This window comes from Lygodium microphyllum, chromosome 26 (genome assembly GCF_053477565.2).
Source record: "Lygodium microphyllum isolate KBCC chromosome 26, Lygodium_microphyllum_v1.1.10, whole genome shotgun sequence".
NCBI lineage: Eukaryota > Viridiplantae > Streptophyta > Polypodiopsida > Schizaeales > Lygodiaceae > Lygodium > Lygodium microphyllum.
In genome coordinates, this window is record NC_141160.1 from 47,720,806 (window position 1) to 47,737,010 (window position 16,205).

The 16,205-nt window shown below is 41.7% G+C and overlaps 1 protein-coding gene across 1 annotated transcript; it reads left to right on the plus strand.

Annotated features, from left to right (window-relative positions):
• Positions 1-14,257: 14,257 nt before the first annotated feature.
• On the plus strand, positions 14,258-15,488 carry LOC148013236 (norbelladine synthase-like). Its single transcript, XM_087668071.1, has 2 exons — positions 14,258-14,558; positions 14,911-15,488. The coding sequence occupies exons 1-2, from the start codon at positions 14,378-14,380 to the stop codon at positions 15,231-15,233; spliced, it is 504 nt and encodes a 167-aa protein (XP_087524197.1). The 5' UTR covers positions 14,258-14,377; the 3' UTR covers positions 15,234-15,488.
• The last annotated feature ends 717 nt before the right edge of the window (positions 15,489-16,205 follow it).

The following is a 16,205-nucleotide window of genomic DNA, read 5'->3' on the forward strand; positions in this document are numbered from 1 at the left end:
AAATCGGGTAAGACGTAACTCTAGGTCATCGTTCTCGTTATTCTTTTTGATGATGATGATCATTCCGCTATCTTTCGAGATTTATGAGAAAAGTTCCCGGCTAACCGGGACCACCCAACCGTAGAACGGCCCATGGCCCATCCTCCGCACTTTCCTCGGTTTGTTTTAGTTATGTAATTATCTAACACATTAATTTGACATATAACAATCAGCTTCTTTAATTAATCTTGTTTAAGCACTGGTTCCTTCACGTAATCTTATCACGTGACATATAAAAACAATATCAAGCAAGTTCTTTTAACATCTCATCATTTTATCTTTGAATAAGAAGTTCTGCCCGTAGGCTTGTCCATAATCTGCCCGGAGGCTAACAAGTAATCTCCATGGATTACTATTCCAAGCTTCCGCCCGTCAACTAGTATGCGGGCCTTGGGATCCAATCCCGAGTCGCGTTAGTCCCTTGTGCAGGACCCGGAAGGTGAGGGATTTACGGCCAGAGCCCCCCCTGGCACCCAAGCATCCTCCTGCTCCAAGTAGAACTCAACGAAGAGACCTCTCGCGGCGGGTTTGGTCCACGTTCCTGGCGCGGTCAAACAACCCCCTTGGTTAGGGTCAGGCAGGCAGTCGGGGGTAACTGAAGCTGCCTCTCCCTTTAGGCTTTTAACCTGAAGTATAGATACTTATTTAATTTGTAATTCATAAATCAAACAGAGCCTAAAATCTTTAGCAATCACAAACATTTCCATTAACCAACCCAGTTGTATGGCAAACTGCTAAAGAAGTGTTCTTTCCTTTTTGAGTGTATCAGCAGACGTTCTCAAGATGTCTTGTAACTTGGCAAGATCCCTTATATTTGGATGTAGGGTATACCTAGCTTGGTTACCCCTAAGGTACCTTAGATATGCTAGTTTCTATTTTACAACTTTCCTTATTTTGAAGGATATCCAAAAACTACGTCTTTTTGTAAGATAACTTGCGTAAGGACCTGCCGTCTTTGAAAAAGGATTTTTCCCTTTTCTCTTTGTGAATTGATCATAAAAGATTTCATACATGTTGCACAAGTCCGGCGACGGAATAATCTGTTTAGATTCCTTAAGCTGACGTATGTCAGGCCTAGGGTTCCTTCTTTTAAGAACCTTAGGGGCGAACCCTAATTTCTTATCTTTATGAATTTATTGTCCTTGCGGTAAGGTAAGTAGTCTAGTGTTTTAGGGTATGAATGTTTCTATGTTTAGATTGGTCCGGTTAGCTTTTGGAAAGATTAGTTTGGTTAGCTTTTGGGAGGTAATCTTACTCGTCTTGTCACGGTTTTACTATCTTTGATTAACTTTCTCAATCAATACAATTTAGTTTGGCATATAGCATAATGCCATGATGATACAAGGAGCGACGATACTCCTTGGGACAAAGTCCTAACTAATGAATTGGTGAATACACACTCTATTAGTTCCAAGTCCTCAATTTGCAGGGAAAAAGTGTTAATAGAGTGTCATCCAGCAACTTCCTATTACATTTTCTTTCCAAATGAGTTCGTATATCTAATTTTTATACTTATTAATTTCTAACGTCTAACTTCCGTTTTCTTTAAAGATGACTCATGCTAATTACAACAGTTGCCTTGCTAAGGTGTGCAACTAGCAAAGACAACTCTCTAGTAATTTGAGCATCGAAAGAAATCTTTCATGAATTTAGCCATTTTGCCATGATTCGTTGCGAAAGGAATAAGACTAATGGTGCAAGATATAATTTCTTCATTTTAGGGCTATATTATTATAGTAGATGGATAGTTTCTGCCTATTATTCTATAATGCTTGATGCAATTTGAAGAAAGCCAATTGTCATTCATAAGCTAACTACTTCGTTAAAAATAACTTGAACAAATAAATATATTTCCTTAACAATTTTTCTTTGCATGATTGACTAAAAGCCCGAATTAACAAGAAGAAAAACCTGGCTTTGAGGTGAGATATCCACATGGATACCGGGAGATGCCCTCCCGCGGCTACGCCTTGGACTTTCTTAGGAGGCATCGCAACTGTAGTCTGTTGAACGTGGAAGCAGCTTTTACCTTCCTTCGGAAAACACTTATCACTCTCTTCCCTTTTTCAAGTGGGGAAAGAAGAACAAAACTTCAAAGTATTTTGCGAGTTTGAAGGAAAGGCTAAGGACAATTTCTCTTGGGAGAAAGGGCCTTACAGAATTTCAAGGGAGGAACTCCAAGGGAGGGAAAGTAGTCCTTAAAGGTTATAAAAAAAAGGCCTAACGAGGCCTTAGGAGAAGATATAAGGGGGTAGTTTGAGGGTTATAATGAGCAAGGCCCTAAGGGGAAAATAAAGGTTGGGAAGATAAGACCTTTAAGGTCAAAAAACCCTTTTATGGGGGAAAATCTCCAATCCAACACGGAGGGGGGAAAATTAAGACCTTTTAAGGTCTGAGTTGTTTTGGGGGGAAAGGGAATTTAAAACCATAGGAAGGGCTAAGGGGGTTTTTAAAACCGGGGGTAAGAATCCCTTTGTTAAGAACGCAAGGGGGGAAAAGGGCTTTATAAAGTCCTAAGGGGAAAACTCTAGGGGGAGAAAAAAAAAAGACCCTAAGGGAGCCCTTAGGGAGGAATTTAAAAGGGGAAATAAGGTAGCCTTAAAGGCTATTAGTAAGAGGCCTAAGGGCCTTTAGGGGAAAAATTGGAGAGAAAAGGGTAGTTCCAAAGACCACACGAAGGGGGGCTTAGGAAGCCACCCTTGGAAGTTTCCAAGGCTTCCTAGAAGGCACGTGGGAAAAAAAAGACCAAGGGTTACGTGGCAAGCTGGCGTCCGATGGTGGCTGAACGGCGAGGATGGCGGCTGAATAACGGCTGCTGGCTGGCGGCGTTTGCTCCACGGCAGCCCCCCCCTCCCCCACCTCTCTCAAGCCACACTCGCCTCTCCCTCGCGGCTGCGTCCTTCAACTATAATGGCCTTCCCCCTTCACGACTACCACACGGCCCTCCTTCAGCTACGAGTGGTGCAACACATCAATGCTTCAGCTCCTCCTTCCTCACGATTGTGGCGACCGTAGCTTCCTTCTTAATTCCGCAGCATCATCCCTTGTCACACATCTCCTGGCTTCGACAGGGTGAAGGGTGTCGTCTCTCTCTCTTCCCTATCTCCCTTCCCTTCCTCCCACAGGGTTTATATGGGAGGGGGAGAGGTACCTCCCCTCCCCACGCGGCTCGTGCATGGGCTTAACCCACCCTATGACCCCCAGCAAGGATGCTTAGTCATCCTTGCTATTCCCCTCCCTTCCAGCATGACAGCCGCTGGGGGGGAAAAAAAAGAAAGTAATAAAAAAAAATTTCCTTTAATCTCAAGGTTATCCTTTTGGCTTTCTAGGAGGAGATTCCCGCGTAATTCTTCTTTAACTCGTTTATGCAAGCAGAGATCAAGATACGTAGTATGTAATTCGAAAATCACACCGTCGGCGTATTTTTGGATATTGGAATTCCCTTGCATGACTATCACGTTGGTTTAGAAATATTCTCATAATGGAAATATTACAAACTTTGCCATGATACCACAATCCATTGTGGAGCACATTTTATCGATATGCTCCATGCAGAAATGTCATCCATGCAACCATGTCATACTATATATTTTGTACTATACATTGAAATGGTTAATTAGTTATCATATATAAAATCTAGATATTACAATTTAATATAAAACATGTGGTCACATCCGGACTACATCCCCTCGACAATTCCCACTCCTTAGTTGAGACCTCCACCCCTTCGTGAGAGGCCCAATCAAAGCTTGATGTAACCATCCCATTGACATAAATCGCAGCATCTCCTCCATGCCCTTAGGATATCGGATCGGTTGATGACACATACTACGTTGAAATTCAAATCACGCTTCTTCTTGATCTTTCTTGGCTTGCTCCTACCTAGCAAGCCATGTCTCCATGGAGGAAATTTGGTGTAGCATACAAAAATGATTCACTTTCTCCTCCATTGCAACATCCATCCACATCTTCGGTTAGTCTATCATCGTCCTTCAACAACCATAGTATACTCTTGTCTGAATCCACTATTGTAGCCACTGTGAAATATGCACTAACACCTTAGACATCAATTAACCTTCACCTATGCTACCCTCTAGCGAAGCTCATTGTCTCACAAAGTCTTTATAGGTTTTCATGAAGCGCTCCAAGAAGAACATCCATCGCATATGGATAGGTCCAGCAATCTCTACTTTGTCTACAAGATACATCAAGAGGCGGGTTTATATTGTGAGCATGCTCGTGGGCAAGTACTTCTCAAAGAGAAAACTTCCTGTGAGATCCATTGCACTAAATTTGACAACCTGTAAACTTCCCTATGTATTTCTAGAGTAAGGCATCCTACGATCGCTATCGGTAGTACAAACTGCCACAAATGAATAAGCATTACTAACAACAACTACACTCCAAATAGCAAAATATTCATTCCACTTACAATCCATTAGCAGTACAAACTTGATATATCTTATGCCAATCATGGAATTTTAGCCCTGATAATTGGTCATCTTTAGAAAACGAGGATATGAGAGAACGCATCATACCCGTTGAAGTGCGGATAGACCTAATAATTTACTTCACAAAGTGCTCTTATTTAGTGGACAAGACCCAAGGAGCGCGAGGTAGTTGCAAGTGACCATGAGCACTCGATTGCGGCCAAAGCACCTTCATCTTGCCTACCTCCTTCAAATCCATTCATGCCCCTGCAGTGTCTCTCTTTCCTATGATGTGATCCCATACTAAGTTGTCCACATTATTGAAAATATGCATGGGGTCCAACAAGTGGTTAATCTGTAAGTCGGTCCAATATGGCAACTCGCAGAAAACTGAGAACCGTTGCATTCCATTTGGATGTGGCTGTGTGTGGACCAATTTCAGCTCGTACCAGTTTTGGGCATTCATTCGTGCTGGAGGTCATCCAAGAAAACCTTCCCTTAGTTCATGACCCTCCGGCAAGAAAGTGGTGTGTCCTTGATATACCATCGTCTTCATGATTCGTGACCTTCGAGAGTCTAATTATGGCCCACACAATGGACATACATGATAACCTGAGGTAACCAAACCTATCCCAATACCTCTATCCTGTGAATACAAACTTGAATGAGCTAAGTTAGATATTACCAATGAGAATGAAAGCCTACTTACCTAGGCACTCCTCGAATTCCGAGAAGTCATGCATGGTCCACATAAGAATGGCTTGTAAATTGGCAAACGTTGACCGTCGCTCTTGCTCATAGCTTCCATAGTGGCCCTCTCCCAAAAAATCTTGAGCTTATCAACTAATGGATACGGATAGATATCTATATTCTTGACTTTGTAGTGGTCTAGGAATGAGAAGATAAGGATCAGGTGTCCTTTCTTCATAGAAAGCCATGGTGGAATATTGTAATTAACAAGGACTACATGCCACATACTATAAGAAGTTGGGAGACTGAATGGGTTCACGCCATCCATAGCAAGACCGAGCCAAAGATTCCTTGGCTCTCATGCAAAGCCTTGAAAGGTAGAGTCAATGTGGCTGTATGCATGTAAATCCACAGATATTCATTGGACTCCATGTGTGGACCTATTCTGCACATGCCACATTGTCAAGCTCGTCATGCACGTACGAAATGTGTGATGTATATGGGGGATAAAATAATGCCTATTGTTTCCTTTGTATTTATTATCATAATTTCTTCATAGCTTAAAGAGTGGTACTGAGCTATCATCTTACATAGAGTTTGTTTAATCTATATTCTTATGTGTAGTGTATTCAGCTTGAAGGCATCTATTGTAGTAGTACAAAGTTTCCAAAAGTATTATAGTTTCTTGTTTGGTTTCTCTTTTTCTTATATGCTATAGTATATTTAAGATTCCGTATTCTAGTGTTTCCTTCTTCCATATGCCTTCTCTTTCCCTTCATTCCCAATGGACTTAGATGTAGACCTTTCCAACCTCCAACAATCATGTAGCTTAATGAGATCAAATGCACCTAGTCCTTTCATTTTGGCCACAGTCACAAGTGATGATGGTTGCTTGCAACTAGTCCTTTCATTTTGGCCATAGTCACAAGTGATGATGGTCGCTTGCAACTACCTCCCTTGGGTTCTCTCCACTAAAGAAGAGCGCATTGTGAAGCAAATTATCAGGTTTATCCGCACCATGAGGGATATGATGCATTTACTCAGATTCACTTTTTATAAAGATGACCAACTATCAGGGATAAAATCCCATAATTGGCATAACATATGTCAGGTTTGTACTTGTCTCAATTGTAAGTGGCCTGCATATTTTGTTATTTAGTGTCTAGTCGTTGTTTGTAACACTTCTTTATTTGTGGCAGTTTGTACTACCGATTGTGATTGCAGAATGCCTCACTCCAAAAATACGCATGGTGATTTACAAGTTGTCGAATTTAGTACAATGGATCTCACAAAAGGAGATCAAGTCATCATCTATTAAATCCGCAAGGCACGTAGTACTATAGATGGTTTGTCTCTTTGAGAAGTACCTGTCCACCAGCATGCTCACGATACAAACCAACCTACTGGTGCATCGTGTAGATGAAGTGGAGACTGCGAGACCCGCCCATGCATGATGGATGATCTTCTTAGAGCACTTCAACAAAATCTTGAAAGGCTTTGTGCGACAATGAGCTCGGCCAAAAGGAAGCATGGTTGAAGGTTGACTGGTGTCAGAGGTATTAGTGTCCATTTCACAGTGGCTACCAATGGTGGATTCAGACAATAGTATGCTATGGTTGCTGAAGGATGATGATAGAGTGACCAGAGATATGGTGGTTGGAGATGGGGTAGAAAAAACGATGGATGCTGCAATGGAGAAGAAAGTGAATAGAATTTGTATGTTGCACCATGCATCCATGGAGACGTGCTCGCTAGGTACGATTAGGCCATGAAAGATTGGGAAGAAGTGCAATCAAACTTTCTATGTAGTACGTGCCATCGACCAATTGGATATCCTAAGGGCATGGAGAAGATGCCACAATTTATTGTGAGAAATGCGGGATCTAGAGCATGGCAAAACCGGAAGCTATGGAGGATGGAAAAAGAAGTGTAGACTCATGATGGAAAGGACACTGTTTGTTACACAAGTGAATTAGATTCCAAGATTGAGACTTGGACTCATAAACACAATCTTGTGTATGTGGACAATGACATTGACACTTTACTGAAATGAAAAGAGTATTATCAGTGCATTAAGAAAGGAAGCAAGTACAATGCTTTATAGGAAAGTAGGAAACTACAGTAGGCACCATTGTGCATATGGGATAAGTTAGCCTGCATATCCTTGACCCTGAGGCTCCATACAAAGAGGCTGTTTGAGTGTGATTGTTGATTCTCAACACCCCTCCTCAATCAAAACTAGAAAAGGCACAAAGTGTGTAGAGGCTGTAATGAGAACCACCTGCAAAGTGTGGGCATACCACAGACATGGCAAAACACCAGAGGCTGTCACAAAAAAAAAAGGCTAAGTGTGGGTACCATAAACATGGTGGACATCCAGAGGCTGTAACAGGGGCCTCACAAAGTGTACAGGGACTGTAATGCCAAGTTACATAAGGAGTTTAGAAAGCTTATGGCAGGAAGCATTAGGGCAAGGAAGTACAAGGCTTTTAAAACAGTCTATCAGAATTATGAGAGTACAAGGACTGATGAGTCTTGTCCTTCCGATCCTGGTGGTCTTCATCTTCATCTTCTTCTTCCTTTGCTCCATTTTCTTGTTCTTCTTTGACTGCGACTAGATAGGCCTTTTGGGATCTCTTTCTTGCGTGGCAGAACTTCTCGGTGTGTCCGGTCCTTTTGCAGAAGTCACAGAAGAGCTGATCCTTCTGCCAACATATAATGCATGCTCATCTCTAGAGGTACTTGGTTCTTCTTTAGCTTTTAGCTTCTTTTCTTCTTCTAACAGTGATGCCTGGATATCAACAAGTTCAGGATTTGGCATGTTGATTAAAGTTGTTGATACATTATTATATTCAGGAGGCAAGCTCTTAAGTAGAACACCGATGCAAACATCTTCATCCATTTTAATGTTGATTCCTGCAAGTTGGGTTAGGAGTCCTTCCATGTAATTGAGATGTGTGGCAAGTGATGTGTTGGACTTCATTTCAAGCCTGAAGAACTCAATTAGGAGACCATACTTTGATGATTTAGATTGTGCACCGAACAGGATGTCAAGTCTTTTCCATGTATCCTGTGAGGTTTCACAGTTATCCACATGATGGATATAACTGTCGTCTAGCTCCAGTTTGATAATGGCCTGTGCACTGTCATCATTCTTTTGCCAAGTAGTTGCAAGGTCCGCGTCCCGAGGTTTCTTCTCTTTGCCATTTGTGATGGCCCAGAGACCCTTCTTCATCAGGATGAGCTTGATGCGGGTTTGCCAAGTGTGGAACCCGACTCCTTTGAATCGAGCATTTGGAGAGTCTTTGCCCATTGTTAGACTTACGGGAACAGTAGCAAATCAACTTCAGAATTATTGGATTTGAGCAACAGAAGAATTGGTTGAGAGACACAAGTGCTAAAAAACACTAACTGAGTGTCAATGAATACCAAATCTGCAAAAGTCTTTTACTCTTTTAAAATCCAAGTGATCTTCCCCTTCTTGATTTGATGCTGATACCTTCAGATCTGAGTGACAGTACTTTAATGAACTTCAGAGAGTATTGCTCAGTGATTAAAATCACTGTTGATAACTTCAGTGAGAGAAACAGTGAAAAATGCCAGAATTTTGAAGCTTTGGCTATGGTGGAATTAGGGTTTCTGAGACAGGGGCCTGGTTTTTCTCAGATTGCAGGAGCTACACTTGATCATTTTCAAAATTTTTTACATGCCTAGGAAGCTGACTTCATGGGCTACCAAAGCCCTATCATAATCATCAAGATTGTGGCCTGTATGAAGCACGCAGACACGTCGAACAGAAGCAGGCGCAGTTCTAACAGGATTCCGCGATTTCCGCAATGCTGGAGCCAGGGCGCAGTAATGCAGCCGATTTTTGTGCCAACATGAAGTGCCTTGAGCAGAGGAACAACTCTCTGGAAGAAATCGTGGGCTGAAATGGCCTGGTTGAAGAGTTATGGAAGCTCCAAGTAAGGTAGGTCATGTCTGGCTATGGCAGACACAGAGCAGAGATTGAGGATTTTCACAATGCTGAGCTCCAGATGGTCCAATGTCCTGGATTGATGTGATACAGGGAAGCTTTGTGAGTTGGGGAATACTTTTCCAGAAGGAAGCTCCAAGAGATTTGACCTGTGGAGTGAGATATAAGCAGCTCAATCTGACAGGGTGCTGCTGGCTATGGCTGCCATGGAAGCTTCAGTGAGAGTAGAGTTGGGAGATGAAGTCATGAGCTGACATTGAGCTAGACTGAGGTTGAAAGGAATCAAGAGAGGCTAGACAAGCAATGCCATGCCCAACTGGGCTCTGATACCATGTGAGAAATGCGGGATCTAGAGCATGGCAAAATCGGAAGCTATGGAGGATGGAAAAAGAAGTGTAGACTCATGATGGAAAGGACACTGTTTGTTACACAAGTGAATTAGGTTCCAAGATTGAGACTTGGACTCATAAACACAATCTTGTGTATGTGGACAATGACATTGACACTTTACTGAAATGAAAAGAGTACTATCATTGCATTAAGAAAGGAAGCAAGTACAATGCTTTATAGGAAAGTAGGAAACTACAGTAGGCACCATTGTGCATATGGGATAAGTTAGCCTGCATATCCTTGACCCTGAGGCTCCATACAAAGAGGCTGTTTGAGTGTGATTGTTGATTCTCAACATTTATGTCTATGTGGTGGTTACAAGGAGCTTTGATCACAAGTTCTCGCAAAGGGGTGGAGGTCTCTACTAAGGAGTGGGAATTCTCGAGGAGATGTAGTCCGAAGGTGATGGCATGTTTTATAAGCTATCGTATCTAAATTTTATATGTGACAACTAATCTAACTATTTCAATGTAGAATACAAACTATACAGTGCGGCGGGGTCACAGGGGTGATATTTCCGCATCGAGCACAACAAAAGAATGCGCTCCACAAATGAATTGTGGTGTCATGGCAAAGCTTAAGCAAGAGAGCCCACAGCAACCCACACACGGATCCAAACACTGTTATAGATGAGAAGGAGTATTTTAGAAACTTGCAAAGTGTTATCTCACTGGATTACCATAGCTTCTTCATGATCATTATTTCATGTACAGTGGTTTAGGGTGGTATTGGAAGGAGCCGAGGAAACCATTCGGTTAGGTCCATCTTAATTTCTCGAAATAGATTCCGAGAAAAGATGGACCCATTGTGAACAGGTGCATGTAATTTTTTTTTTATTTTTTCACGACACAGAACAATCACAAATGTTGAATCTCTCTTATATGTGATTTTGAAAATGTAATTTTCTATCCAAACCCCTCACAATATTAATCGTGGTATGTTTTTCCTTCGGCTCCTTGGAGTGCGAGTGTATGATAAAAGCAAAGTTCTCAGCATAGATCATGAGAGTATACAAGTAGAGGGGTGAATATTGCAAGGGGTGGAGGTCCAAGATGGCTTGGAACATGTAGAGGAGGCAAATTCGGGTAATGATGAAGAAAAGATAAGAGGCTAGGAATTCTTTGAGAACAAAGTGGACTCCTCCTTTTGTGGTGACATATCTATCAACCTTTCAATGTATGTGAAGTTGTGCCAGGACATTGACATGGGACAATAAGCTATCTAAGAGATACCACCCCTGTGGGTACACCAGATATACAGTGGTCTCCTGGATATGCCCAAGAGCAAAGTCGTAGGTGGGAGAGGACACAACTTAATATACCCAAGAGGGGTATAGATACCTTGTAGATGATAGGACATGAGTCGTCATCATGAATGATTAAGGGAGGAGGGTGATGGATCGTATGAAAGAGTTGTGCCAACAAGTTTTTCGGCACAATGTCTTGGATCATTGGAAGAACATACGAGAGGGGAGCAAGAACTACGTAGTAGAATCCTTGCATAAGGAGTTTCTGGTACCCACCACAGTAGCAGATAGGTTTTCCATAGGCTAGATGATGGAGTGCATGCATGTGTATATGTCACACAGACGATCGAGCGCATGCAAGGCACTTAAAATTGGGGCCTCAAAGCCCGAGTGGCTATACACAAATGACTAGCGCTAACTCAAGGAGGAGGCTACAGATTCTCTAGGATGTTGGAGATTGCAGTGCGAGGCAGCGAGGGCACAACTAGAGGCAAGAGTGGTCCATCATCTTGGGAGTGGCGGCCACAGGACTTATCTAGAGGACTTTGCAAGTTTTTCTTTTGTTCTTCTCACTTATTTTTTTGCAATATCACTTATACTGACAATTTTTTTTCTAATAATTACAAACCGCGATGCCACTCGCCTAGAGGCTCAATCTACAGAGAGACACGGTCTGATCACTGCATTGATCTATAGGTTGTAAGCATGTGGACGCCTAGTAAGTCACTCATCTTTCTTGTCTGTAGTTACTAATTTTAATTAAAATGCATTATTGTATGGTGGAAGATGTGTAGTTGTTTCTTTTTTTGTAAAGTCCATTCAATGCTCCTTTGCAGTGAGATGAGCTTTTAGATGGCAAGGATCTATAGCTCGTGCTTGAATCAGTGGAGCACACATCCTCTTCTTTTTTGGTCCTATGATTTATGTAGGCATTTTCTATGCACTATGTTATTATCATCCTTTGTATCTTTCCATGATTCCATGAGCACTTTTATTAAGCGATATTGTATTTATTTTCTGTATCAGTCTTGTGGATTCAAGTACAATTTGCCTTCATTTTGGGGGCGACCATTGTACACTTTGTTACCCTACCACAAATTTTTTTCTCTGTAACCGTCTCTATTAGCGTCGCAAATATACTACGCGTGTTGCAATTTGTGTCACAAACCGTTGCTATTTGTATCATAAATGCGACACAAATAACGACGCCGATAGCGACGGTTCTATGGTGTCCCTAATATTGACATGTTTAGCAATGATGGGATAAATTTTTTTTGTGAACATTTTCGTCACTTTGAACGTCAGTATGAGGCCTATATCTTGTAGTGTCACAAGAGTAGATATAGGTAGCATCAACGATCTAGCCCTACGAGGGGCCAAATCCTTGCAAAATTTTCTTTTCTCTCCAAGTATCAAAATATCCATTGGAAACGTTTTTTGGTGCATGTCAATGTATTGATATAAGAAGATTTCCTATAAATGCCGGAGTTGCTATGGATAGATGCATCCGAACCAATATTTTTAAGGCTTCTTTTGATGTTTTATCGGGCACTTATTCTAGTGCTAAGAGATCGAAGCTTTTACACACCCATTGTGATAGCGGGGCATGATATCTAAATCTCTATGACATTGCTCAAGTCACTGCTATTACAACTCCCAATGAACTAGTTACAGAATTATGCCATGTGTCCCTTTTGCTCATCATCCCATATCTTGCCAAGTGCCTTTCTATGGTCAAATATTGCTTAATATTTTATGTTATTGTGGTCTCAATCTCTCTTCTTGCGAGTGTTCTTGACTGAGATTCCTCTTATATGTATTGTGTGTGTTTAGCATAGTAGCTCAAGCAAGTCTCCCCACCATGTGATTTGTGTGGCAATATGATGGTAGGGCATGACATTTAAAACAAGTTCCCATGCATTCTTCATCTTAGATATCATTAGTATTACTCTTATCTCTTGGAGTGAACTTGGAAGAGTTGCATATGGAGACTTCATTGTATTTGGAATAGGGACAACTTATAGGTTTAGTCAAGAAGGATGGATATACACCAAAGGATCAAGACAAAATCAAGGATTACTATCTTGATTATACTCATATGCACTTTTCAAGTAAGTAGCCTTTAGAAGGTAGGGTGACTCACCATGCTTCATTCCCTAGATATCCCTTGTATGAGATGGGAATCAATAAGCATTGATTTATCATCAATCTTGTAACAATCCAAGAAACTTAGAAGAGGTGCATACGGAGACTCTCTTGTAGCTTGAATAGCAATAGCTTATAAGTTTGGTCAAGAAGGATGAATGTACACCAAAATGCCAAGGGAAAACTGAGTATTATTGCATGGATGATGTACTGCATGTATAGTTTTCAAGTAGATAGCATTTAAAAGGTAGAGTGAGTACTCAATGTTACAAGAGAACTTCATCCCCCTAAATATCCTGCATGTGAGATGGGAATTGATAAGCATTGATCTTCTCATCAATCCAAGGAACTTAGAAGAGGTGCATATGGAGACTCCCTTTTATTTGGAATCACAATAGCTTAATGTTTTAGTCAAGAAGGATGGACGTACACCAAAGCGTCAAGACGAAATCAATAATTGTTGCCTCGATGATGTTCATATACACTTTTCAAGTAGGTAGCATCTGAAAGGTAGGGTGGGTCAGTGTATCAAGAGAACTTCATCCCCCTACATATCCCTCATATGAGATGGGAATTGATAAGCATTGATCTTATCATCACTCTTGGGACAATCCAAGAACATTATAACTCCAGTTTAGTAGTATGACATATGTTGAGAACCGAGGCTTCACACATCATTCCTATTAAAGAGACCTTGAAAGCCTAAGATATTGCTTGAACATCTGTAAGCAGGGAGATATTTAATTTGCATGGACTACCAAATAGCGTTGTGAGTGATCATGATTTCATTTTGCCATCCACCGTTTGAATGTGTGCCTCCTAAGAGATGGGGACCACATTGAGACTTGCATTAATTGGATAAAAGAGGCTCGCTCGAAATGAGACCTGTGATCAAGGGGTGTCGAAACCCTTAACCCCCAAGTAAACACATGCTTCCTTTACCACATCCATCTTTGTAACCACCTAGTGGAGCCATAATGACTTTTGTGCCATTAGAGAAGTTGCCTCCACCGTCTTCACCTTATGTTTCAACACACCATGGCACGACCACTTGAGCTAGTGGATGTTGCACGCTGATCATATAACCACTAGCTTGGTACAAGTTGCGCATTCGAGAAGCAAGCCGTGAGCCAATATTCATTTTACTAAGCCAGTGAACGTTGCCACGAAAGTTTTGAATACGTCAAAGCCGCCCATCCGATCGTCAAAGGTAGAGGCTCGTTTTTCGTCTGCCTGGAATGACTTGAAGGGATCCAACGATGTGTATATACGTATAATAAAACTGCTGACGCAGCAGTTCGACTCCACAGATCAAATATAAATAGAGATCCCGTGTAGCTTCATGAGATCAAACGCACTCAGTCCTTTCCATCTGCCTTCTCTGATCGGCTGGCCGCACTAGTACACTGTGGCCGTAAGCTAGCTGTGCCTGTATTCATATTAAGCCCTTATATAGCCGAAATGGCGCCGTCGACGTTCAGTGTAGAGATCGAGTGCAAGGTGCCGGCCAAAAGGATGTGGCGCGGTGCCTATGAGAGCGCCCCTCAATGCCTCTCCAAGGCCCTCCCAAACCTAATTGAAGCGGTCGACTATTCCTCACCTCTCTCGCCCGGCTGCATCGGGACCCTCATCTTCACTAAAGGTATCGCTACCTCGGCTCGGCATTAGTTTTTCGTTGAATTCCTCACAACGGGCAGTCCTCTATGCCCTATAACTGCATGATTATAAAACGACGCAAACGCCACTGGTAGAGTGAGTAATTTGATCGATGTGTAGCTTTGCAAACTATAGTAGAGTCTGTGAAAGTCACAGTACGTGCAGCTCTGTGTCATAGATCGTGCAATTCACAGTGATCTGTACCGCAAACATATCATAAGTTAATCCGCATAACGGACCAACTCTCTTCGCTGGTTTTTTCTCTCGCATGGCCACCAGCACCTGCACTGCTGGTCATCGATTATCGTATTACCGTTTCCAATGTTGTTTGAGTGCAGATCATATCCAGCATGCTAGGGAGAAGCTGCAGGCGGAAGTTTCGTTTGTGAAAGAGAAGTACGTGGAAGTTGACCCTCATGCATACAAGCTCAAGTCTGTGATGCTAGAAGGGGGATTTTTGGTGAGGTTCTTCAAGAGCTACCAGCACACGGTGCAAATCAAGGAGGCTGGAGCGGAAAGCTGTGTTATCCATTACTCCTGTGAATACGACCCCCTCGATGACCAACATACGCATCAATTCCCTGAGGAGGCCAAAGGCGTGGTGATCCAGACATTCAAAGCCGTGGAGGCCTACTTGCTCTCCCACAGTGACTTTGTTTAGATCCTCATGGCAGGGAGCTGTGGGAGTCCGCCGTCAACAGGTCTTCGCCTTTCTTGTTTGTTAAGTCCGTGTTGTATACGAAATACACCACAAATAAAACAAAGGGCGACATTCGTCCGTATATTCAACTTATCACCACATGTCAGATTCATCCACGAACATAATCCAACCCCCCAAAGCTTCCGCGCTCTCTCTCTCTCTCTCTCTCCCCTGCGTGCGCACGTGTCTACATGGATTCATGTGTAATGATCGTTATATAAGAAATCATTTACATAACATGCTTTCAAATGATATTAAGAATTACCATTTTTTTTATATGTTATAAGGTTTTTTTAATGACACTTTACTTTACTAAACGTACGGATTTTTTTCATTTTATAATTAAAAATATTTTTGTAAACATAATCCGATAAATTTTACTAAATGTAAAACTTTTTCTTTTGAGTTCATGTGGTCTCTTGCATGTTCTATAAGGTGGATCTCTCGAGGAAATGCACAAAACCAGCTATAATTGCTTTCCATGAGTTTTAGGACGGGATGGTGGGAAGGTGCAGCTATAAGCTCTCATGCATCATCCATGCCATAATTAGGGCCATGCCACACGCATGTCATGACTAGACTTTTCTATAGTCGAATAAGTAAACTTAATTTATTCCATGGCATCCAATTCATTTTACTTCCTACATAGCAAGTAGTGGGTCTCTTTTCCAAGGTTTGAATGTGGTTGTAAATAAACTTTCTGCATGACTCAAAAATGTGTTGGCTTCCGAATAGTTCTTGTTTAATACAACACCATATTTCAATATCTTAAATTGTGCATGCTATAAAACCAATCGGATTCATACCCTAGTTAGCTTAGATGGAGTCATCCATGTAGTTACTCACAATGCACTATTAAAGACCATATTATTGAATGCAAGTTTTTCTCCTGACTAGTATGATTGTCTTCCATAGTTTTCTTAAGAGTCCTCA

What these genes read in the sequence shown, in the direction of transcription:
- LOC148013236 (XM_087668071.1), top strand. Translation starts at nt 14,378, where the DNA reads ATGGCGCCGTCGACGTTCAGTGTAGAGATCGAGTGCAAGGTGCCGGCC. An exon ending in GACCCTCATCTTCACTAAAG is followed by an intron (nt 14,559 to 14,910) that starts GTATCGCTACCT and finishes GTTTGAGTGCAG; the next exon opens with ATCATATCCAGCATGCTAGG.